This window comes from Mixophyes fleayi, chromosome 5, assembly GCF_038048845.1.
Source record: "Mixophyes fleayi isolate aMixFle1 chromosome 5, aMixFle1.hap1, whole genome shotgun sequence".
NCBI classification, from domain to species: domain Eukaryota; kingdom Metazoa; phylum Chordata; class Amphibia; order Anura; family Limnodynastidae; genus Mixophyes; species Mixophyes fleayi.
The window spans coordinates 141,123,469-141,151,071 of NC_134406.1; the positions used below are offsets into that span (position 1 = coordinate 141,123,469).

General features: G+C 38.1%; 1 protein-coding gene across 2 annotated transcripts in view; it reads right to left on the reverse strand.

The window, feature by feature from the left end:
* Window positions 1-27,603, reverse strand: part of CTNNAL1 (catenin alpha like 1) — a 228,638-nt gene that overhangs the window by 22,688 nt on the left and 178,347 nt on the right. Inside the window, exons 11-12 of one of the 2 annotated variants that reach the window (XM_075212894.1) lie at window positions 21,474-21,624; window positions 9,765-9,802 (exon numbers count right to left, since the gene is read on the reverse strand). In XM_075212894.1, the coding sequence (XP_075068995.1) occupies window positions 9,765-9,802; window positions 21,474-21,624 (189 nt within the window). Of the gene's footprint in view, window positions 1-9,764; window positions 9,806-21,473; window positions 21,625-27,603 lie in introns of both variants that reach the window. The other variant, XM_075212893.1, reaches the window with a different exon arrangement.

The window sequence follows — 27,603 nt, forward strand, 5'->3', positions numbered from 1 at the left end:
AGTGTCTATGTTTATGTACTACACTATATACACTGTTTACTCTTCTGAGTTTTAAGGCTTCATTATAGAGTGTGTTTATAGTCCAGTGAGATATCTAAGAAATCTTCAGGACAAGAGATGAGCCTTGAACACTATTATTTGGTACAAGGCCAACCACTGTCACAATTTATGTCTCAATTTTAGTTCCAAACTGTCTTTTCAGTTGGTAGTATAAAAAGGGGGCACTATATTTCTTCAAATTTACCAATATGTTGCTTGTGCAGGGGGAAGGATGGGAACGCCTGTTATTGTCAAGCCATTGTCCCTAGCAGTGGGTGCTGGATGACTGTAGTTAAAACTAACTCAGATAAAAAGTAAACACTGCAGCAGATAAGTAGCAATAGCAAAAGATTGCTTGTGTATGGTTCATCATTGTAAGATTATTTATTTAGCCCCCTGCACCCAGCATAGGAAATGTCCAGCAGACCTGGATTAGTAAACAGTGATAAAATACATCTTAAGTGAAGCACAAGTGACTTTTAGATAGTTACCAAACATTAACATATAAAGGGCTGCATATTTGTTATAATTACATAGTTACCAGTTGAATACTATTAAAAAATAAAGTGGTTATGTACAAATGGCGAACAACAGAAAAGTCTTGGAAGGCCTAGTATGACCCACATTCCACAAATTGGATAGCACGATATGGAGTACAGTAGAGCGTAGGAGTAAGATGTCTAAAGCAGTCCAATGGATTCAAATTCTGGTGAGCAGTTATGCCAGCCATAAAATAGCAAAAGATTCTTGAAAACAAAAGACACTAGATAAGGTAATTTGTCTCAGGGATAGTAATACACCCAGGACAGTTTCATTATTGATTTGCCATTCCACAGAACATTGTAGATATTTTCATGTTTCCATGAGCCAGCACCAGGGACCATGCAGTGAGTAGAGGTAGCCTCCTGTAGAATTGAGAGGTAAGACAAATGTCTAATCTCTCACTATGTGACATATTAAGGCTTCATAAGCACTTGGTAAGAAATCCCTTCTTGGTGGATTGTTAAATTGTAAAAAAAAAGGGGCTTGGCAGGTCCACGAGTTTATGAATAGCAACAGGAAAAACAAATCAAAGTAACTGTAGAGGAGTGTAAAAACAGAGTTCAAGAAAATTTTTTTGGAAAGTAGCGTTAAGCGTTCTTTAGAAGGCATTTCTAACAAAAAAAAAAAAAAAAAAAAAACAGCGCTGAAAAATGATTCCAGAGTAGTGAATCTCCCTCGATAATTTATCTGAGTGATAAGTTAAATAACTATCCAGGGCAATATGGAATACAGTACAACGTTTTAATACACAATAAAAAATCACATTCTTTAGTAAAAAGGTATATAAAACTTCAGAAATGAACAGTAGAGAGATGTATGCATTAATTGGAAACCAATATTCGTTACACCAAGTGCAACGCCAATAGAACTAATATAGGTTGTAAGGACCATCAATCATATTAGCAATTGACCACTAGTGAAAACCGTAATGGTCAGTAGTAGAAGTAAAATAAATCTATTTGAATTTATAGGCATAGACAGATCTTAGCTAGTTCCCATTTCCAGGGAAAAGCGTTTAGAATATCATAATTCTACTGTAGACATTTGAGATTGGTATATTAACTCCTCCACAAGACAAATAACGTTCCAGGTAGAATATATTTGATAGCCGTAGATAAGGCAAATATAATGAACGGAGCTTAGGGGATATTTCTAGAGGTTCAATCAAGTGTGTAATGTAGCAGGAGAAACTCCCCGCAGTAACTCCGATATCTCTCCTCCAGATAACTGACACTTTGTGTCTAATGAAGTATACACGTAGCCATCCAAACAAATAAAACTACTGAAGCCACGGAGATTTGCCAGTAATTGAGATGGATCGGGAGAAGTCCACAGGTGGTGGACGAAACGCGTTGCCTACAATTCATCTGATTCTACACTTATTGACTGTCTTCCGAACGGACTAGACTATTTACAACAGGAACTCTCTTCAGCCGGTTTTCTGTTACATGGAATCTATACAGGTGCGCACCTGCAACATCATTAGGAGCTCATTATAGCCAAACGTGAATCGGAGAGCCAGCGGAGAGCCAGCGTGAGTTTGTGGTCTATGTGGAGCGACATCAGAGAGACTGAGTGCATATTTTGCCAATTTCTCCCGATCCATCTCAATTACTGGCAAATCTCCGTGGCTTCAGTAGTTTTATTTGTTTGGATGGCTACGTGTATACTTCATTAGACACAAAGTGTCAGTTATCTGGAGGAGAGATATCGGAGTTACTGCGGGGAGTTTCTCCTGCTACATTACACACTTGATTGAACCTCTAGAAATATCCCCTAAGCTCCGTTCATTATATTTGCCTTATCTACGGCTATCAAATATATTCTACCTGGAACGTTATTTGTCTTGTGGAGGAGTTAATATACCAATCTCAAATGTCTACAGTAGAATTATGATATTCTAAACGCTTTTCCCTGGAAATGGGAACTAGCTAAGATCTGTCTATGCCTATAAATTCAAATAGATTTATTTTACTTCTACTACTGACCATTACGGTTTTCACTAGTGGTCAATTGCTAATATGATTGATGGTCCTTACAACCTATATTAGTTCTATTGGCGTTGCACTTGGTGTAACGAATATTGGTTTCCAATTAATGCATACATCTCTCTACTGTTCATTTCTGAAGTTTTATATACCTTTTTACTAAAGAATGTGATTTTTTATTGTGTATTAAAACGTTGTACTGTATTCCATATTGCCCTGGATAGTTATTTAACTTATCACTCAGATAAATTATCGAGGGAGATTCACTACTCTGGAATCATTTTTCAGCGCTGTTTTATTTTTTTTTTATTTGATATCCTCTGTTTTGGGATGTGACACCATCCTTATACAGCTGCGTTATCTGATTCCACTGAGTGTTTTTTAATTTTTAAATGAAATTTTCTTAGCGCCAGGTGACTGTTTTGTTGGTTGTTATTTCTAACAACAAAGCTGCAGAAGTTGAATAAATACCAGCTGAACAGTTTAAAATCGTACAAATTAATGCTGTTAAGAGTGGTAAAAAACTACGCACTTGGCAGCACGGCTGATCAACCCAAATATTGAACGTCAGGATCTGCCCTATTGAACCACACATTTTTGACCAAGCTGGGCAAATCCAGCTGTTTGGTTGGTGGGCCTAAACTGGATGGATCACAATTGGCCCATGCTGCCTTGTTAGTCAATGACTATATACAGACAGCAATCTGGAGGATTTGCAGTCATCATATTTAATTTTTTAGGGCCATCACTGTGACATAAACCAACCAAATATGCCAACAAAATCAACACGTTTGGGTAGATTTACTCCTTTTATGTCAGAAGGTTTAAAAGCACAGCAGTGGCCTGTGGATTGAATAAATTAAAACTATACAGCAATAATAAAAAAAGAAGTTCCAAAGAGTGCTTGAATGATTAAACAGTAAAACTCACAGACACATTAGTAAGATAAATCAGAGAATACTGCAACTGGCGGGGGTATAAACTGGACTGAGAAAAAGTAGAGACACCAAAGATAAAATTGTTAACATTTGCTGGATAATGAGAAAAAAAAAGTAATAATTATATGTATTTCTCCTCTAATGTTCACACAAAGGCTTCTGAATGTATAGATTACAAACAACTCTGGATAATTACCAAAGATATACAGGCACTGGATGTTCTCATGAGCTTCCTGAAAATGTATATTTTGATGTAGACGTACATCAGAACTAATTATTGAATAGAGAGGTTGAAAACTAAGGATTTTGGCAAAACTTAATATTGTCATCTTACTTATTTACTTATTCTCCTCAAGTGCAGAGCATGTATGATACTGGACTTCAATACAAAAGAGAAACATCAGCAACCTCAGGTATTCTGAGGATAACACTCTGATAGTTGTATTTGAAGTAGAGATGGTCACTGACCCCCCGTGTTTTGGTTTTGGATCTTGATTACCTTCGTGTTTTGGTTTTGCAAAACCGCCTTTGCGTGTTTTGATTTTGTTTGGTTTTGTTTTGCTATTTTTGAAAAAAATACAATTTTTTTGGTCTAAAATAACCTAATTTAGTGCTCCACCAGTTTCTTAGATAAGTGATGTAATTCTAAAGCTAATAAATTATGAAAAAAACAGTTTAATCCCTGGTAGGCCGTCCTTAATGCGAACACTTGTCTGCAAATTATACAGTCAAACCTGGTTGTCTACCTCCTCCATCTTTGATTATTGGCAATGTAGCCATCATCTTTGGGTGTATATTACACCCTACACTTGTAGTTGAATATTAAAAAAGCAGCCTGCACAGACTGTGGAGCTAGAAAGTAAAATTAAATGGACCACGGTACTTTGGTGGCCATCTATGCCCCCCCACCCCCCCACCCTCAACTTGTAGTTGATTATAGAACAAAAGCAGCCTGCATAGACTGTAGAACTAGAAATTCTAATATACAAAGAAATGGACAAAGGCAGTTTGGTACCTGTCTGCATCAGATCCCCTCTCCACTAGGAGTAAAATAGAAAACTATTCAGCCGTTATATAATCTAGAATATAAATAGAAACTGAGAAAGGCAATTTGGTATCTGTCTGCATCATAATCATCAACATCCTCATTAGCGCCCTCGTCACCTCCATAAATCTCCCCCTCATTCTCTTTTGTTTCCAAAGTGGTATCCTCAATTTGTGTATCACCGGCTACACTCGGGCTGTTCAGGTACACATCAGCAGAACTGCTGAAAGGGCCCTTCTTTATGGGTACACTAACAGAATGCTCACGATTAGACATACCACTGTTGGATGGACTCTCCACAGGAATTGGTGTCATTTGTGAATCAGAGCAAACATTATCCTCTAATGCCTTACTGTTATCTTGCAGCTCGGATTTCACGCGTAACAGTAGTTGTGCACCAACTGTAGGCTCGGTAACTTTTTGGGATCTGCCACTAATAGCCAAAGGTGAAGGCCTCATTCTCTCTTTGCCACTGCGTGTGTAGAATGGCATGTTGGCAATTTTTTTTTTTAATCGGCACTTAACTTTTGCTCAGTAACTCTTCCTTTTTGCTTCAACACAGTAAAAAAAAAAATGTATTTTGTTTTTTGGACTGATTTCGAAACACTGTGTAGTTTGACATCGCCTTGCTCAGATGACGTACTGGGAGCACTAACATCAGGACTGGTGACAGAACCTGGTTGCTCTTTCTGATCATATGTGGACTGCTTTGAATCCATTCTGAGCGCAAAGCACTTGTAGTGGTAAAAATTATTTGGTAGATACTGCTGACAGATATGACTTTTGACAGCCAGAAATATTTATGCACAATTATGGGGGACACCCCAAAAGCAGTGCCAAATATTACAAAAATAAAATAAACCTCTATCCTCCTCTCTTCTCTAGCGATTTTTGTTACAGCAATTGGAATAAGAATATTGTATTCTCTGTCCCTGCTCTAATCAGCCTGTGACTACACCCTGCTCTCTCCCTCTGTCAAATGGCGATGGATTGCTGTGGAGGCAGGTATTTATAATCTTGAAGTATCGCGAGAACCGAGCCACGAGATCCGACGACGTCACGATGACGTTCGGCCTCGATTTGGATTCGGAGCGGGCGGGAGAGTACCGAGCTACTCAGCTCGGTACTCGGATACCCAAAGTTCGGGTGGGTTAGGTTCTTGGGGAACCGGACCCGCCCATCTCTTATTTGAAAATTTAACAGGGGTCTTTGTGAAAGTTAAATATGCGATTTCAAATACTGGCAAGCTGCTCAATATTATAGACACAAAAATGCAAACCAGCTATGCCAATCAATCACATGCATATAGATAGTAAAAACGTTGGAGGATTAAGTAGTGTCAAAAATCATCACCCTGGGATCATAAGTAGAGATGGAAAATTTTCTTGCATTTAAGGTTAGAGACAGTTTTGGATCATCAAGCTTGGTTTCCTCAATCATAATATATGGTTGTGAAACATGCACTGTCAGAATGTTGGAGAAAAGAGAAACATGATGCTTGTAAGTTGTGGTATTGGAGTACATGTTTGAGAGTACCTTGCACCACAAGAACAAAACAGTTACAAAACCAAGGGGCCTATTTATCATTTGTGGCTAGTGGGAGGCAGCAGTAAGAATCATTTTATATTGTGGCATACCACAATGATACAAAATGTACTGTATTAATCAAGCCAGAGCTCATTGGCTTGCCCTGTCGTACCCTCCCCCCCCCCCTTCCCCCAAAGTAGCTAAAAACTTGCTGCTGGAAAATGGAGCATCTGACTCCTGTACGGCTACTGTGCATGGATAGATCCAGTGTTGGATGAGGAGCAGCTTCTCTGCTGACGATGGAGTAAAATGAGTTCTATCTTGAGATAGCGTTTTTTTTAAGGCTGGTGGTGAAAAACAAAGCTTTTATCACTTGTTAAATTGAGTCACACTGCAGTCCCCATAGAAGTATAATGGGACTGAAGTGACCAGCGTTTAACAGGTTAACCCCTTGACAACTTAAAAGAAGAATTGTGATGGCCACTCCCTGGAGAAAACAGCCGTTTTCTCCAAATTGTTGGCTCATCACAGTTTAAACAGACCCTCAAGACTTCACAGTGGAAGTTTTGACCTCATAATGCAAATGCAACACCACCATGATGCTATGAAAAATTGAAAGCAAATGGAACAGTGTTTGACAGAAGCTAATGCAGTTATACACTATTGTGGATATCATTTTTTATAAAATTGCACTAGCTCTAATAGGCTGTTGCTGACAAAGTTCTAATGACCACAAAATGAGCAGGATTTAATTAAAAGCCTGACCAAAACCTTCATTATTTTTGTACTAAGTTTCACAAAAGTTCCCTCTGCAGGATTTCCTTTCCAAGTGCAATAGTTAAGACAATAAATACACAAATGCTCTGGTCTGTAAGTACTATTAAACACTTTTCCTAGAATCCAAGTTAGAAAGCATCTAACGTGAGCTCTTCTGGTGTGCATTTCATTAACATGTTTTATGTTGTTTTACTCTAGTTATTAAATGCAATAAAACACCACAATCTTTGGAGTAGAGAGTTTTTTTTTTTTTGTTTTTTTTTACAGCCTCTGCAGATTCCATAGGCAATTAAGACAAACTTCATGTACTCACACTTCTAACTCATGGCTAATATTTTATTTCTTTTGCATCTAGTTATCAGTCTTCCCCTTGGCAAGGATTAATATGCTCTCTAGCTCATGCTGTAATCAGAGCTGACAAATGCATGTTTCCAGATGGCCTGGTTAACACTTGAAATCAACATATCCTCTTGTTGTGATAGACACATTTTTCGAATATGACAGAAGACAAGCAAACTGCTGATAGAAGCAGAAAGAAGAATATTCTTTTTGAAGTATTAAAAACAAACAAAAAAAAACACATTCTTTCAAAATTAAAAGGCGTTTGAGTGCATGAAACCAATATCCAGACTGCAGTAGGTCTCATTACAGAAACCATGCTGTGAGGAAATAGATAAATAAGGAATAGGTTTCCTTCTATATCCAATTTGTATTACATTTGTATTGAAATTTTATGTGTATTTATATCATCTGGTTTGTGTGCATCTAGTTAGCAAAAGTGACTTCTTTTCCTATTCAGTGCCATGTTGCACTTAAACCCAACATTTTACTTAAGATCATACTTGTCAACTTTGGCAAGTTGTGATGCGGGAGATCGGGGAGGAGGTGGGCATGGTTAATCACATCATTGTGGCCCCGCCCCTTCATACCTTTCGATAATAACAGGAGGCGTATAATAACTATGATGCGTATATAAGTCCCGCCCTCCAACTAAACACATGGCTAGTAATCGGGAGGTTTGCCTGTTCTCCCGGGAGTCCAGGAGGACTCTCAGGAATTCGTGAGTCTCCCGGACATCCTGGGAGAGTAGGCAACTATGTTAAGATCATGTACGTGGAAGTTAATAAAACTGAGGCTACAATCATAATGTTTATATGTTTTGCAGCAGGTAGGATGGGCACCCTATGGTTTCTCAGCATTTGTCATAGAGGTAACCATACTCTTATGAATAGGACAGGTTGAGTGACAAAGCACATTAACAAGAATATGCATAATTACTCCAAAACCGCAGGAGTGATAAACATTTTTGCGGAAGAGATTTGACAGAAATCTCCTTTTTTCTTGCACCTCTAAAATGAGCAGAGATTTCTACAGTAACTACAGGCAAAGTGCGTGGCACGATGTCCGCACGCCACATCGACAACAATTGAGTTCTACCCTACATATAGCACAAAAACATGATACCTGGCAGCTGGTAAATATTAAAGAAAGAACAATAAAGGAAAAGAAAACAAAAAACACACAAAAGTATGAGAGAGGCCATTAAGCCGAGGGAGTTTAAAAGCATGTGTTGTGAGCTGACAATGTCACTTACCATTAGGGTTAAGTCTGTGATGGTTTCAGCCAATTGGGATGAGGTGGGAGTGGTCGTGGAAAGAATATATTCAGCAGTGTGAGAAGGAGAGAGCTTCCTGTTTCCTGGATACAGATTCCCACCCACCCGGTTTTTAAGTTTTTTCAGTTGCAACATTTCCTTGTCACGAGGAACGAGGTATTTAATGGTGGGAGAGCATGGCAGTCAGATGGTTGTTAAACATACGGTACTTAAGTGTTGGCGATGTAGCCTTGGTTCCCTCGTCATTATCAGACTCGTTGATGCTCTAGTAAGGAGTATCAGGTTTTGCCTTGAAAGGGCTTAACCAGTTTGAGTCCAGAGGGTATTGAGTTAATTTATAGTTTATAGTACTGGCCAATAGATAAGGTTTTAACCTGGGTTGGTGGAAAGGAGACGATTTTCCACCTTATTGGTTTATGTTGGTTTTAGTCAGCTACCCTGCTCTTCGCCACCTATATAAAGAAAAAAGGTCCAAATTGTTGATAGAAACTTTTGATAGTTTTGATAGAATTAAAATAAAATAAAAAAAAATAAATAAATAAAAAAAAAAAAAAAATAGTAAGAATAAAAGGACCTTTTTTATTCCAAACTTAAGTCGGTGTCCGTGTCTTTATTTCATGGTTTATAAGTGTTGTGCAAGAATAACCAGAAAGGGGATTCGCATAGGAGGGGAATCAACACTATGCATTTTAAGAAAAACACAAAAACAAATGTAGAAAATGCAGATCTGTCTCTGGAAAAAACAGACAGTTGGCAACCATGATAACTCCCTTTAATAGCCCAGCATTATGGAGCTTCTTATTGGCCACCCTTTAGAAGAAAATGTTATTATAATTTATTTATATAGCGCCAGCAAACTCTGTAGCGCTATACAATTGGGAACAAACACAGTAATAAAACAATACTGGGTAACACATACAGAGAGGTAAGATCAATGCATAATAATTCATCCAAACCACTGTGCATAATTTAATGTCAGATCTAAGTGAATGAAAATTGTGCCATTAGAAATGGAATGTGTAATATTGACAGCGTACATAACTTGTTAAAACAAAAAGGCAATAATTTATAGTGCACACAGAAGCTTGACATAATATTAAAAGATAGCAGTAAGTCATGAAAGACTAGCATTTACAAAACCAGTAACCCTACGCATAGCAGTAAGATTTTAAGTTATCATGAAAGTGCTATTTAATTTGCCTCTGGTCTAAACATTCCTGTGTAATCGTTAGATACAGGTTTAGAAGAATGTGCTCAGGACTGTAAGCCAAAGACAAAATCAGATAACTTACCCCTGGTCTTGGAAGTGAAAGATAGGCACGCTTCTCCCCTGCTGGAAAGAGACTCATGTCAGTGTATAAATCAGAGTAGTTAAACATGTTACATTTTGTGTGCTGGTTATGTTATACCTTATCTGTGAAACATCTTAGAATTAAAAAGTCCTTGCTGTTTTGGATTAATATGCAGTAACTGACTACACTCAATTAAAAATGCACAGCAGTGGCGTACGCAGGGGGGGTTTCTGAGTCTCTAGAAACCCCCCCTGCGCTAACTAAGTGGCCACTGTCCTATACAGCAGCTGGGCGCTGTCAAAGAAGTGTCCGCGGCGGTGCTGTATTGTATACAGCACCGCCGCAGACGCTTCTTAGACAGCGCCGCGGCTGCTGTATAGGACAACGCTGGCGAAATGGAGCTAGCTCTCTCTTGTTTTTTGTTTTTGGGTCGGCGGGACAATGCTCCGTGCGCCGCTGCACAGGGCATATTTAATAAAAGGGCAAAGTTTGCACTTGGCTCCCCCTCCCCTGGACACCATTAGGTCACATACAAACTGGTGTTTTTGGGTGATTTTTCCAAGTAGCAGTGTCCTCTCAAAAACGATTGGGATTTGATATTTTTTTTTTCCTCTCTCTCTCCACACACACACACACACACACACACAGATTACCCTGAAACCATTTAAAGCTTACTTACACTGGAAAGCTGATGGTTACTTAATTATATATCTTTTTTCATCATTCCATATGACATGTGTTTAATGGGATTTGGATCCAGGAATTGGGATTTGGATCCAGGAATTGGTAATTTTAGAATATGTTATGCAGTTGAAGGGCGATCTACAAATATATTCTCACCAAATGTTCCATATGATAGGGATCACTGCAATGCAGAAAAAACAACTGTTTTTTCAAGCATAACATTTTATTTAATTTTTTTTACTGCTGGCTTCCACTTTCTCTCCAAAATGCCTATTGTGCTCTTTGGTCATTATTCTCTCAATAAATGTAGCATGCCAACTCAAAGTGCTGCCATGTTGCCCAAAAGACACCAGATATATGGGATTCTCACTGGAAGTGGTAGAGGAGTTGGGGCAACAGATTCAACTTCAGTGTTAAGCACCCCAATCTAGGATATATATAACTTCAATATGAGCAGTCTCTTTAAAATGTTTTACATTCTCAAAAATTTGATTTATTTTTATTTTAGTGTGTTGATGTCTTGTTGTATTTGGTCTTCTCCTATAAGGTTAATTACCAATTACTTTTGACTCAAACCTTGTGCCTACTAGTTCAGGTGAATGGAAGAATATCTATACGACAATAGCAAAATTTGGGTAAGGACCCCGTGATGCTGTTCTAACCTCCCAGTCTGGCAAATGTATATTAAAGCTAGAGATGGGCGGGCTCGGTTCCCCGAGATCCGAATCCATCCGAATTTCGCCTATCCGAGTACCGAGCCGAGCTTCTTGCAAGATTTGAAAAACATAAATACCAGCCTCCACAGCAATCCATCGCCATTTGACAGAGGGAGAGAACAGGGTTAGGTCAGAGGCTGTATTAGCGCAGGGACAGAGCAATAATTGTACACCTTATTCTTTCTATTATTCTTTCATTTCGAATCTATGCAATTCTATTATTAAATCAAATTATATTGATTCCTCTGAACTTTCTTCAGAGGAATCAATTATAACGCAGGAGTCATCCAGCCTTAAAAAGTTGCAGGGCTAACTCCGAGCGCTACTGAGGATATTGATGAGGATGGTGTTGTGAGTGTATTTTGTAGCTGTCGGGATGTCGATGACCGGAGGTTCCTAGCTGATGATGGAGTGCTTGTAATTTTTTTGAAAGAACTTTCACCTTTTCCCAACACTTTGCCATGAACTCTCGTTAAATGGCGTAACATAGACGAGGTTACAAGATGGTTAAGGTCCCTCCCTCGACTGACTGTGGCTTGACATACACTACAAATGGTTATACAATTGTTGTCTGGATTTGGGTAGAAATAATTCCACACATAAGAAGTGGATTTTTTTGTTTTATGGCCAGGCATGACAATGGCCTTTTTCTTGTCACGTGCCAGAACTGCTGCCACTGGTGCAGGACTTGCACAAACAACCTCATCAACATCCTCATTAGAACCCTCGTCGCCTGCACAAATCTCCCCCTCATCCTCTTCTAATTCCAAAGTGGCATCCTCAATTTGTGTATCACCGACTACACTTGGGCTCTTCAGGCACACATCAGCAGAACTGCTGAAAGGGCCCTTCTTTATGGGTACACTAACAGAATGCTCACGTTTAGACATACCACTGGTGGATGGACTCTCCACAGGGATTGTTGTCATTTCTGATTCAGAACATACATTATCCTCTAATGCCTTACTGTTTTCTTGCAGCTCGGCTTTCACGCGTAACAGTAGTTGTGCACCACTTTAAGACTCCAAATTACTTGGACTTGCTTGGTCACGAGTGACCGTACAAGAAGAAGGCTCGGTAACATTTTTTGATCTGCCACTAATAGACAAAGGTGAAGGCCTCATTCTCTCTTTGCCACTGCGTGTGTAGAATGGCATGTTGGCAATTTTTTTTTTATCGGCACTTAACTTTTCCTCAGTTACACTTCTTTTTCGCTTCAACACGGTAAATTTGTATTTGGTGTGTGTTTTTTTGACTGATTTAAAAAGACTGTGTAGTTTGACATCGCCTTTCCCAGATGACGTACTGGGGACACTACTGGGGACACTACAATCAGGACTGGTGACAGAACCTGGTTGCTGATTCTGCTCATATGTGGACTGCTTTGAATCTATTATGAGCCCAAAGCACTTATAGTGCTACAAATTGTTTTAGATACTGCTGTAAAATAGGACTTTTGACAGCCAGAAATATTAATGCAAAAGAAAGGGGGACACCCCAAAAGCACTTGGAGTGCCAGAAACTGCACAAAAAAACCCCTCCTCTATCCTCCTCTTACTGCTGTAACAACTGGTATTAAGATGACAATGGTATTGCATACAAACAATAATGTGATCAAATACTGATCTGTCCCTGCGCTGATCTAGCCAGTGTGACCTAACCCTGCTCTCTCCCTCTGTCAAATGGCGATGGATTGCTCTGGAGGCTGGTATTTATGCTTTTCAAATCTCGCGAGAACCGAAATACGAATACGTCACGATAACGTTTTGCCTCAATTTCGAATCCGAATGGGCGGGAGAGTACCAAGCGTGCTCGGCTCAGTACTTGGATAGGCTAAATTCGGATGAATTCGGATCTCGGGGAACCGAGCCCGCCCATCTCTAATTTATTTTGACTTATTGAGAATGGGCTGAGCTCCATCCAGATACCCCAAATTCCTGTAACTCTGAGTGGACTTGCTGAAACATGGGGACTTAGAACAGGAGTCCTACCAAGTTACTAGAGGCTATTAACAGAGGCCAATTGGCAGGGATTTCAAGACAGATATTATCTACAAGTCTGCAGCTGAAAACCTTGGTGACTTACTTGACAGTTGTTTAAAGCGTTTTTGGTTATTTAATGTTACTCTACTGCATTGCATCTATTGTGTAATAAAGGTTCTGTTTTATCTTCCAATTGTTTCCTTGCCTGTGTGACCTGGAAACCTCCTAAAAGGGACTGGGAAACCCCTATAACTATGGCTGCATTGCTCTATCCCTTGCCAGCTTGAGCATTACATAACTAGAATTATTACAGTTTGAATGTAGTTTTACAGTGTAATAATACAGCAGGAGTACCCCTAGACAAATTCCTACTATTCCTACTATTTATTTTTTTTTTACCAGAAAAGACAGAGAAACAAATATGTACTTATTAAAAAAGAACAGCTTTAATACTGCATTAATGAAAAACATATTTAAGTAAAGGGTATACAATGTTGCTGTCTTCATTTACATTTTCTCATTCAGTTTCCTATGCAACGGATTGGGAGAAAATAAGAATAAATTTACTCACTCCAAAATAATTGCAGTGAAGAGCGAGCACATAATTCTACATGACAAATAATCACTAAGTTGAAATAGTGGGAAGTAATTGCACTGGCAGTCATGTATTTTTAAAATATATTTTTCAGTGCTCTGTATTGTATTTTTTTGCAATAAAAGAACACAAAATATAAAAACAAAGAAAAAATAAAACAAAAAACAGGAAAGCTGCAGTAAACAAATGGTATGAGTTATGTATTAGGTTGGTTAGTCACTAGCATTCCTACTTTGCACCAGACTTGTTTTGCACTTGTGTCAAAAGAAATGAAAAATTTAAATCCATTGTATTCTAAGGAGCTGATACGGAGTTAGATACATATGCGATAAATAAAAACTGAAATACTTCCCCCGCAGAAGTCAGTCCTGAAAAGGATTTTCTCTCTATATGGCTGCAAGTCGGGGTATAAGATCAATTAGTCTAAAACAGAGGCTCTGCCTTTACATCTTCACCCAGGGACAGATTGGGCTGGGCGGCATCTGCCCCCCAGGCCGGTCCCATAGTGTGCTATCTTGGGCTGGGTCACCTGTATTTTTTTATACATGAAGCCAGACCTGTTCAGATGGCAGAAGTTATTTAAATCAGGTTAGGAAGAATTGAGGCCTTTAAAATTAATATTCTGCCTAGGCTGCTCTATCTCTTCCAGACAAAACCTATTCAAGTTCCCAAGACTACTCTAACCCAATTACATGAATGCTCTTTTCAATTTGTGTGGAAAAACAAACTCTCGAGAACCAGATTAATTTTAGGCAAGCCACATCCAACGAACGAAAAGGGTTCCCAGATGCTAGTCTATACTACCTGGTCTACCACCTAAGCCAGTCGATGACCTGGTTTGCGACTAACTAAGCTCCTAGATGAACCAGAGTCTGCTTCTTACGGGCTCTCGCCTTTATCAGCAGTTGTGGCTGTACCGGCTAAAGGAAGACCAAAGCTGACTTCCCCACACCCAACATTTGCTTCTCCTGCCAGGTATGGGATCGCTGCAAAATCCACTTTAAAACTACTTCTTCCCCTTCACCCCACTTTCGGAAAATGAGTTTACAGCGGGTTGTTGTTATTTTTCACACTGGTCAACTAGGGGCATACAAATGGTGTTTGATGTCCTGGACAAGGGTAATTGTTCCTCATTGGAGTGGCTGCAAAAAAACAATTTGGGCTCCAGTAAGCAAGTCCCTTTGAATACCTATAGACTATGCACTATATCTCTCTATTCTCCCAAAGACCCACATTGCTATCAGAAGTGGCTTGCTAATGCTGTTGACAGTCATCATAAGTGTGCATTTGCACCGCCCTTATACTGTCCCTGAAATGGCTACTGACAGGCGTGTCTGCATCTATGTGTAGGTCTATCTCAATTGCAATTATACAAACATGTCTTTGCTGTTCTCTGTCTGCATGTGCATGTCCCTTCTGTACCCTGTTCTACCTCTCTAATGCAGGGATAATCTGCCTCTCAAGGCATGCACAATACAAGATTAAATATTATAAGCTAAGCAAATGGGTGTACACCCAGATTGTGGTTCAGATTGCCATTCACATGTTGGCACTGTTCTTACTTTTGAGGCTTCCATACAGATAACAAAAGCAGTCAGTGGAACTATGTGTTCCACGTGCATTCCACTCACTCATGCCGAGTGAGCACCAAGTAAGAGGGAAATATAGGTGGTGAATGGAGAGTGGCAGAGAGCTATTGTGGGTGGGAATGCCTGAATAGAGGAGAGTGGAAAAGCAGAAAAACTAAAATAAATAAGCGAGATGGAAGAAAACTGCAGGAGGGTTTGGAAGAGTACAGGAGAAGATGTTACAGAGGGATAGGTGACGTGAGAGGGGCAGAGGAAAAGATGGTGCAGAGGGATAGGTGAGAGGGACAGGGGAGAAGGACAGGTGAGAGGGACAGGGGAGAAGGACAGGTGAGAAGCAAAGTGTGAGGGCGAACAAGCTTAAGAATGGAACGTCAGGGATGCAGCCACCTTAACACAAGTGGTAATGAAGGATGGGATTTCTTTTTCTCTTCAGAGGGAGAGAGATTTTTAGTCTTTAAACCTCTGTCTAAAGTTTTACAAAGAGGAGTTATGACTAGTACATATGGTTACAAGTATTGAAATAACATAAGCTAGTTCTATATAGACTTAAAACAAATATGAAATTAAATATTCAGTGTACATTGCTGTAACATATTTAGAATAACCACAATAAATATTTACATTACTGCATAAAGTTTATGGTTAATGTGATAATATCCCTCTGCAGGCCATATTATGACAGACATTGATTAAGTGGTATCACACTGGGTTTGTAAAGGGTAAGGAAGTATGAAGAGACCACAGGGGTAGTAAAGAAATAGGAATTGGGTAGGGCATCGAGTATATACAGGGTGATTCTAAAGTCGCAGTACACCCTTTTATTTCAAAAACTCTACAGGAATTGGGCCGATTGGCCGATTTCAAGATGGCGCCCATGTTTGGTTTGAGTTTTTGAAATAAAAGGGTGTACTGCGACTTTTGAATCACCCTGTATATTAAATACAGTGGTCAAAGTGGGGGTTTATACAGTGGTATGTCATACCGCCACTTCTCCTACTGCCTTCATTGTAAAGCTATCAAATTTCATTCATTTCACTTAAATTTTCCATTCAGCCACTTACAAATTTCCACTTTCACCACTGACTGTATGTATATATCTATGTATGTGTGTGTATAATATACATACACACACATATACACAAACAGACACACACATATACATACAGATACATCCACCCACCTATTTAGGTGTGCACTCATTTTCTGTAAAATATGCAAATTTGAACTGCGCATGTCCACAATAATAAGTCAATGACAATTCGTTGAAACTGGTGAAGAATAGCCATAGAGATAACCATTGAAGCTCTACAACATTTAATGTAATCTAGTAGCACATTCAACTAACAGATTCCCATCTGGGGGTTGGAAATACACACAAATATTCACTTAAAATGAGTGAATTCAGTCCCATGCAGAAACTTTGTACAAATTGCAAATCAGCACTCATTCAGACAGGATTTAGTGAATAAATAAAAAACTTCCCTTCTAAAATCAGACCAATCATAGAGAAGTTTATGCAAAGGAGCAATTAATAAAACAAAAATCCCCACCACATGATACAAAACTCTATAAAAGAACAAAAGAACAACATAGATGTTAAACCAATCAATCGTTCGGTCTACTTTGATGAAGGAATCATCGATCTGTGCCTTATAGTAAAAGATATGGTATGTATACTGCGACATCTAGAAATTGTGTCAAATATGGTAATATAGATAAATAGAAGCTCATATTGCTTGTTTTATTTATTTATTTAGATGTCAGTAACAGTGTAGTGACTGAAACAGCTTTTTGTGTTTTTGGATTGAGAGATTTATCTTTTTCACCTAAACTTTCAAATATCTTTCTTGACTGAAAATATGTGGAAGGGTTTATTTAGAGTATTTAAACTTTACAATTTCTGTGAGATGATACTGTGATCCAGGACAAGGTATAGGATTCTAGGTTTTATGTTATGTCTAGTGGAGATATTTAGGAGACAGGGGACAAAGGAGAGAAGTATCTTTCAGACAGTATGAACAAATATCATATCTTTAAATCTCTGGCATGAATGTCTTTAACATTGCCACTCTAATGAGAGAGATTACTATGGATAACTAATGATGTCAGAGGTTGACAAAGGTAAGGATATTTTATGTAAGAGTCCCACCACTCATCTTTTATATTGTAATATTGCACCTTATGGAAGACAAATCCAGTTTTACAGTAGAAGAGGCCAGAGCAGATAACTAGGATGTGGAACCATATTGCTACAAAATGGAATATGGAACAAGAGAAGAGGTACCATGCAGTCGGCCAGAGTAACCAAAAAGATGGATTGAGAAAACAACATTCAGCTTATAGAACAAAAGTCTGTGCTATTCTCCATACTTAAACTAAAAAAAATACTTTCTAATTAAATTCACCTTACAGAACAGAAGACGTGACAATGTGCACTTGTCAATACATATAGTATGACAAAGAACAAAATGTGCATTTGTGTAGCAGCCATAACACAAACTAGGGTTAGTAAAATATACACAATAAAGTACATTTAGAAAAATAAAAAAATGAGGCACCATCTTTGTGTCGATTAGGTAGTATATCTAATGACTGATTGTTATTTTCTGTTGAAGTCATGTATGACAATGTGAATATTTTATGTAACCTTCTAATGTAATCTCAATGCGAGCTTTGCTAGATGACATGAGTTTGAACCTATGCAAGTCTTTTGAAACCAGCCAGGCCTGGAATAGATACGGATCTTGGAGGAGTTAAGCCCCAAAGTTGTAAACCATCTAGCCACTCAAGTAGAGCACAGGTGAGAGATTCTCCGAGGTGCCCAAACATATATCTTAGTGATAATTTACTTCGGAAAGCTCCGTGTCATTTTGGAAATCAGACTTAATTGAAAATGTAATGCCTTAGACAAGAACATGTGCATTTTCATGAGGGGGTCTATAAAGACTGAAATGTCCCATATTTCTCAATTGTGTTCCCTCACACACCAGGTCTTAACTAGTAAGTAGTGACTCTGATTTTATTTCCTATTTTATTTTCTGAAACTTATTTGTGCAATATATTGTATGTCTTATTAATTTTTGTAACAAAGCCTTGGAAACATTTTTCAGATTAAATAAATTTAATCCAGTGTGTTCTCCGTGATTCTTTGTGAATTTACAAAGCCCAGGGAGGCTCATGCTGCATGTGTATATGAGCAGAAGGGTCCAAGACCAGACGCTATTCCAGCCAAATTGGTTACCTATCCCCTCTCTTCCCCAAAAACAGGAAGTTGGAGTTCCTTCCACCTCCCCTTTTGACCAATCCAATACCATGGGAATGTGAAAAAACCTTGCAGGGTAGAGTTCCACTTGTGGGAGTATTAAACTGTTTGAAAGAGCCTGCAAGGATCTCGAGAATGTGTTCCAGTTAGGGAAGAGCATGGTGTTGGAGTTCCGTTTCCAATAAACTCAGTCAGAATAATTGCTTGGAATCCTGCGATTTATGCAAATTTTGGATTAACTTCTGCTTCTATGTTCTTCACTCCATTGGGAATAGCTTATGGATTTGTCTGCCTGGTGAGCCTACAGAAGTAGGGAGACTAGGATTCAGATCCCTACCATATTGATAGAGAATCAGTTGGTTGAGCATCCGGGATTGTCAAGTACCCAAACACCTGAATGCAGTGTTAATCCAGTAACTGCAACAGGACCAGTACCTTCAGAAACAGCTTGGCAAGGGATTGTAAAATAGCTTGTGCCAAGCAGTGACATTCTCAGCAAACTGGTATAACACTGTTGTGATTTCCATAGCAACAGCATCAGAATGAAATTTATATAATAATCCTAGCAACTGCCTCAGCACGCAAACAGGTGCAGTGTATTTTATATAGCAACAGTTTGGAACATTCTCTGTGTACTGGTGTAACATTGATGCGTCAGCAACTGCCTCAGGACCAATTTTACTGCTACAGCTTGGCCCTAGAATTAAACAGTTTGGCACAGATAAGCTATTATAGCAAATCCTAATAGCAGTCTGTGAGTATATGGTCTTTAGGATGCTGTAGGTGTTTTAGAGAATTTGTGACCTACCTGGCTGTATATAGTTAGTTTCTGCATAATTTGTATTAAAGTTTATTATTATTCTGTAATAGAGATACAGTTGTATCCTACTATCCTCACCAGAATTACTGGTACCTAAGGGTTTAGTTTCGATTCTAACATCCCAGTATCCTGACACTGCGCATTGACAATGGCACGGGGCTTTGGCCTACATGCACTCGCCACCGTAACCCTACCCAAAAGCTGGTAAAGATTCCAGAATTGCACACCCAGAAAGGTGGGGAGCCAACACAGAAGTCGACAGGGTTTTTACAAAAGTAGGCATTTGGGGCGGAGTGAGGTGGGGTTTGTGGGGCCCAAGGGCAGGCATCATTTCCCAATTTATCATGTTTTAATGTTGGGAGGTATGAATACACCGGAGAGGATGAAACAGGTTTGAGATTTGAGAAAGCTTGCTGACTGGAGGTCCCTTCAGGAAATCCAGTTTAACTGTTTAGATCAACGATTCGCAAATAACTGAACATGATTTTGAAAATCTTTTTAAAAGCTTATTTATCTTTAAATTATCCCATCTATTTAAAGTGGAACAAAAGTTATATTGATATCTGTAGAGGAGTGTAAACTGTTTTGGCATGTGTTTCTTTACAAGTCAACAGCTCTGACTAATTAGAAAATGAATCAAACGTTGCTCACTACATGCTGCTCTGGCTTAATTACTCAATATTTTCTTAGTAACCTTGAGAGGGGGGTGCTTGTTTTGGTGTGTTTGACAAGGGATAGAATGATGCTCAAATTGCTCACGTTTTATGAGGAACAGTGACTCATGTGATGCGGACATGGAAATCTGTCTAAAAGTTCGTTAACTACGAGCAATTGTGGATAAAAGGGATTTTAGAGCAGTGTCAGAGATAATTGGCGCAATGTCTTGTGGAAAAACTGTGTCACATTGCACATAGACATATGCTAAAGTACACTGAAGCAGTCCTGGTGGCTCATGGTGACCAAACACCCTACTAAGACACAATTTCTAAGAGTTTCTATTATTTTGGCAGTTACCTTAGTTCAGGGCCAGGAGATGGCACATAACTTAAAAACTTAAATTAAACTTAAATAAACATTACTCCTTTTTAGTTGCAGTTACAGATTATATAAAGTTTGCTTGCTTGTCAATCTCTATTTAATGCAAACACAGCAAAATATGGGAAATAGTGGAATCCAATGTATCTGGAATATAATTTTAGAAAAGAAGAATAAGGGAAAACTCATGATTTGGTTTCCACGAGTTATCATAGCTATAAATTCAGATGTACATATGCATTCTATATAGTTCACATATTACTTCTGAGCAGTATTTAGCGTTACCATTATTATTGTGTTTGTTAGCCAATAGACGCCATGAACATTTCCATCAGAAAACTAAAGGATGATCTTGACAGCAAAAAACCCATGTCCCTGCATAATTCAATTTTATTACCATTTATTTCTGTAAAAAGCTTTATTACACTAAACAGTGCAGTTTATGTTTATATTTTATGCTCAATATTGCCTATTATTACACCCCATACATAAAGTAAATAGTTTTGCCTTTAAAAAGTGAATTCTCATGGTCCACCTGTACTGATGTTTTGGTGCACATTGCATATTTTAATTTAATATTCAAATACAAAAAATAAATACAAAATTTAAGAGAAAATATGTAGACTATGTGATAGGCTTACTTTAAAGTCAATGTTCGTTTTTCCTGTCTGAATCTAGAATGGAATTCTTTATAATACTGCAGGCACCAGAAATGACAAAACACTAAAGGCCTAGTATTGTCAGTAGTCAAGAAACAGTACATTTACTTCAGGTCTACTTATTATTTATTTTACAGAAAAAAAACTAATAATCTACTCTACTAATAATGTGCAATTTGTCATCCAGCAAATATTAATGGGTAAGGTTAATGTTCATTTTTGAAAAGTAGCAACCATTTTGGCATAAGTCACAAGAGAAAAAAAAAGTAATTGCTATTATTAGAACATGGAGTGGGGAGAAAAATTATCAGCTTTTGTAACAGAATCAAAGTTGTAATTTCACTGGTTAAACTAATAACTTTCTTACCTCGTCTCCCTTCAAACACATCATTAATTTCACGCACCAAAATGGACATGTCACTCAATTGGGACTCCCAGGCTTCACAAAAGACATCCAAGTTTTCATTAGCAATCTTACTGGTCGGATGCAGTGCTAAAGTCTCTGCTGCAGACATAATCTGGAATTTATAAAGTAACAAGTCAACAAAGCACATGCTATTATAAATATTGAAATAACAGAATGGGTATTTTAATTTGAGAGCTCTGAAATACCAAAATTTACTTATACATAAATAGCGAACTCTGAAAAAATTACAAAGCTACATAGATGATAGTAGTATGAATAATAATAAATAATAATAAAAATAACAACCTATTTAGAATAAAGCTATTTGGTAAAATATGTCTTGCAACTATGTTATGACAATTAGGGTACAATCTTAGCCTTTTGATCCCCAAGTAGTTATTTAAATGTAAATACATAAACTATAAATACAGTGGTCTAAATGAATGTTTAAGGCTTTGCTTCTGTTATCAGTTGGAAACAGCCATGAGACAATCATGTAAATATTTAAAATGCATGAGTAACTATGACCCAATACCCACTTACTCAACGTTATTTGTGTTCAGGAGCATTGCAGCAGGATTGTAATTTTCTGAACGCTGCCTGATCCATTCAATGCATTTAATACAACTTAAACACACTGATATCAATGGAGTGACCATCAATGATTTCCCAAACACAAGTAACATAACCACATGCCAAACATGTTTGGATTTACTATGCATTTGAAGTTACGCGGGTACCCGGCCTAACAAACCTGCAAAACACGAAAGCATAGAACAAGAAGAGAAAACGGTAATAGGAATAATGTCAATCTATAGCAAGGTGACATGTTACTGTACGTTTTACAGCATCAAAATTCTCAATGGCATCCACACCAAATTAAAGCAGGAGTAAAAATATGCTAGATGTATAAAAAAATTGTTTAAACAGGCCCTATTACCAAGTTGTTTTCTCTTATTATGAGTACACACCTATAATTATTTATCAGTGTGTCCCTTCCACAGATTTACAAACTGTTTAGTATAGTAGCCAGATTTCTCAGAGTATCTTGACAGAGTGTATTTGGGATATGTGTCTTTTTGCAGTGAGCTCTTGCAACCAATGTTACTCACAGCAGGAAGGGCAAAACTAAGGCTAGGTACACACCGACCAATGTGTTATTGACAATGATTGTACCTACGACCGAAGGTCTGATTGGTTGGTCGATTCATGCGTACACACCTTGTAAACGATTTCTGCAAGACCAACCGTCTGGTCAACGATTTTTGACAGGCATAATGTCGGTTCAAAAGATTGTGATTGCGTACACACTGAAACGATATATGGGCTTTCTGCAGCGATATGCCGAAGAAATTTAAATAAAGGACTGAATATCACCGGCAAAAAAAATCCCACAAACTCAGATTCTGGAAATGGAAACAAATCGCTGTTCATTCTATAACACATCTTTGTGTATAGTGTAGCTTAACAATTTATTTAATATAATGGATACTGCTGAAATACATAAAAAAAAGAGGGTATAACCGCAGTAGGTTTCAAAACTATTGATCCTATAATGAGTTTCTAGGTATATAACTCAAAATCCAGATTATCCAAATATAGAGAATTCTCTAGCTGGTGCACCCTAGCACCTGAAATATAGTTGAGAACAGAAAAGAAAAGAAGAAGCTGACTGACACTGGGCACTCCGGGAAAAATGGTTTGAAAATAATTGTTAAATAAAATAAACAAACTTTATTGGTATTTATTCAAAATGGTAAATCACCCTAATAACAAAATAAACGAAATATAAAAACAAGACAAGGACAGTGAATATAAAAATTGCAGATCAACTGCAAAAACACTGTTGTCAAAGTCTTAAAGATTTGAAAAGACTATGTCTGAATAAATAGATCAAAAGAGGGCATAGAACCCATTTATTGTTCCTTTAGTAAATAATAGATTGGCAAAGAAACACTATTCTGAATGAGATATAGATGGTCATTCAGAACATATTACATTTCTTATAATCCTCCTGCTTTTTTTTTTTTAGCCTTGCAAAAACTGCTCAAGCAAAACACGCGTTGGCGTTCGCTCTGTGTGTCTAAAATCTAATACTATGTAGGCAGCGCTCTGACTCTTTTCCCCCTCATTTTAAGATACAATATTAAGATAATTTGCTAAATTAGTAGTGGGGGACATTGAATATATCAGCGATCTTATATAGGAGGATCTGAGGGTACACAATTAATATGAATGACAACCTACATCCGATTTAGATTAGAACTCTCCTGTCTAACTTACCTTCTATTATAAAGGCAATGCATAGATAATTCTTCAAATCTATCTCACATTATGTAGACAGTGCTTTCTCTCTCGTTTCCCTCACTTCTAAATAAGAATATTTACTTACCTCAGCATAATAGTGGGGATATTTGAATATATTTATGGCTAGAGCCTTTATACAGGAGGATTATAGGAAATGTAATATGTTCTGAATGACCATCTATATCTAATTCAGAAGTGTTCCTATCTATCTATTGTTTACTAAAGGAACAATAAATTTAGTTCTATGCCCACTTTTGATCTATTTATTCAGACATAGGGGCATATTCAATTGTCCGGAAGTCCCGCCGCGTAAAAACTACGGTAGTAGTTAGCTGGATTTCAGCTCGCGGCTCAGGGAGCTGCGAGCTGAAATCCAGCGAGAAAATGACCGTAGTAACGTTTTTTCCACGCACTATTACCGTAATAACGGTGATAGTGCGCGGACCGCTGGATTTTCGGCGTTTTCACCGACAACTGAATATGCCCCATTGAGTCTTTTCAAATCTTTAAGACTTTGACCACAGAGTGTTTTTTGCAGTTGATCTACAATTTTTATATTCACTGTCCTTGTTTTGTTTTTATATTTCGCTTAGCTTCTTGTTATTAGGATGATTTACCATTAATAAATATCAATAAAGTTCATTTATTTTATTTAACTGCTGAAATACAGCAAGCCTGGGGTCTTTTGCTGCTTGTTATGGCAAGACGACTGCAAGTGCAGTTCCGGAGGGAAAGGACGAAAAGAATCAGTCTTGTTAAATTAAAGATTGGTTCCATCATCATCATCAGCAGCAGCTATTTATATAGCGCTACTAATTCTGCAGCGCTGTACAGAGAACTCACTCACATCAGTCCCTGCCCCATTGGAGCTTACAGTCTAAATTCTCTAACACACACACACAGACAGACTAAGGTCAATTTGGTAGCTGCCAATTAACCTACTAGTATGTTTTTGGAGTGTAGGAGGAAACCGGAGCACCCGGAGGAAACCCACACAAACATGGGGAGAACATACAAACTCCACACATGGTCGGGAATCGAACTCACGACCCCAGTGCTGTGAGACAGAAGTGCTAACCACTCAGCCACCGTGCTTCCCAGAGGAGAGACTCATTTTCTCATATGCCCCTGCTGCAGGAGACACGGGACAACAACCCTGATGACTTCAGGAATAATGAACCCACATTCCAGGAACTGCTCCAATTTGTTAGCCCACTCATCCAGAAGACACCCGTTTAAGGAGACCCATATCTGCAGAGCAGAGACTTGTAGCTACCCTGAGATTTTTGGCCACAGGAAAAGCACTGGCAGATCTCAAATACAGCAAAGCAATTTCACCTCAAGCTCTGAGTTTGATCATACCCAAGACTTGTGACGCTATAGTTCAAGTTCTGCATGGACAGTTTATGAAGGGTGGTAAAAGAAATATTCTGTTTTTTAAACAATATTATTTTATTAAAATAGAAAACATACAGATTATATAAAAACTGTGCAATACAATAAAAACATTTAAGAGGTTCACAGTTGTTTATAATGCAAAAGTTCACTATTTTTCATTGGGGATGGACTCCCTGTATACCGTTACATACTTGTGACAATAGGTGTGGAAGTCATGTAGTCTGGCAGGGTAACAGATTGTCCTCCCATGATGGTATATTACATGTGGAGTGGCGCAAAATGTAGTGCCTGTCTGAAATGTCCTTGCTCGTGTGTGTGGTTGGATGTTGTTAAAACAGTGCTTGGCACCAGATCCTCCCTGGCTGCCCTTCAATTAATGTCATACACCAACCATTCCATCTCTATGCGCATTTGTCTGCTAGCACTTCTCATTTTGCTTGCAAGCGCTGTTCCTAGCAGATCAAATTAGTCTTGTCAAGATTTTTGAGACATCATGATTTGCACACTCTACCATCCTTTCTGTTAGTGCATCACTCTGCTCAAGATCATGGACCCATTTTTTTTCTTCCTTTGATCACCATGTGGCTGTGTTGGTACATATATGATGTCCTGGCTGTCGAATGTCAGCTGGCTGGCATGAGTACATGGATCATTTTGCTCTGCCACATCAGAGACTACTGCTTCAGATAGGCCAGCAGGCTGTGTAATAAAAATAAAATCTAAAGTAGCGAGTATAACATTATATGCATGTGCCAAATTAACATTTAAAAAATCTTTGTCGTTCAGTTTCCTGCAATGGTAGAGCAATGGCAAGTTACTGCTGAAGATTTAAAAAGTCTTTGAAATTTCCCAAACTGTGGAGGTGCCATTGATGGCTAACATGTAAGAATTATCCACCCTCACAAAGTGGATCCTATGATTACAACTATAAAGGATTCTTCAGCATTATTCTAACGGTCATAGTAAATGCCAACTATGAATTCCTATTTGTGGACACTGGAAAAAATGGGAAGGTGTCAGATGGAGACGCAGTGGAGCAGGCTTCTTTCCATGACAAACTTAAAAACAATGAACTTAATTTACCATCACAAAGTGACACAAAACATGGACTACATTTTGTATTTGTGGCAGATGAAGTGTTTGCGTTACACAATAATGTATTGAAACCTAACTCACAATGCAATCTGTCAACAGAAAGGAGTATCTTTAATTATAGGTTGTGAACAGCTAGGCGCGTTGTGGAAAATGCTTTTTGTATTTTGAGCATAATTGTAAAATAAGGAGATAGATCTCACACAAGGAGGTGGAGTCTTACCACAGATAAGGTCATAAACCATATTCATTTTGAGGGGGTGCTCTTCCAACCATTATAAAGTGAGAGACAAAGGAGAAATACAATTGTAAACTATCAGAGTACTTCAGTCCAAGCTTAAATTATAACCTTTATTGGTATTATTTAAAATAACATTTTTTAATGGAAACCCTTTCAAGACAAGAGAGGAAGGTGAAATATAAAAATACATGAAGTACATAGAGTGTGTATGGTGCAACATATATTGTGAACGAATTTACAAACAGAATTATTTTTTTTTCATAAAGTGAAAAAAAGTACCCTTCAGCAGGAGCCGATTATTATAATGTATAAGGACACCAGGGAGAGAGAATATTCCCAATTACAGCATTGATGTACTGTCATTCATTCACAAATATCTACTCCTAGTTTAATATAGTCCTCTTATATAGCCTGCATATATTACACAGTCCAAAGTTTCACCATTATGGTTGAATCATAGCCACATCAGTATGGTAATATAAGAGGCTAAAATCAGCCAATCAAATGCCCCAAAATTAGGCAAGTATAATATATTCCATAAAATTCACTGGTATTGTGCAGGACTGAATTGCTGTCATATGTGTCATTTAGGTAATGTTATTTCCATCATAATACATTTTGACACAAACAACTAGTCCCAGTGAAATTTTAGCCCAGTAAATATACAGTCATGGCCAAAAGTTTTGAGAATGACACAAGTATTGGTTTTCACAAAGTTTGCTGCTTCAGTGTTTTTAGACCTTTTTGTCAGATGTTGCTATGGTATAGTGAAGCAAGATTACAAGCATTTCATAAGCGTCATAGGCTTTTATTGACAATTACATTAAGTTTATGCAAAGAGTCAATATTTGCAGTGTTGACCCTTCTTTTTGAAGACCTCTGCAATTCGCCCTGGCATGATGTCAATCAACTTCTGGGCCACATACTGACTGATGGCCACTCATTCCTGCCTAATCAATGCTTGGAGTTTGTCAGAATTTGTGGGTTTTTGTTTGTCCACCTGCCTCTTGCGGATTGACCACAAGTTCTTAATGGGTTTAAGGTCTAGGAAGT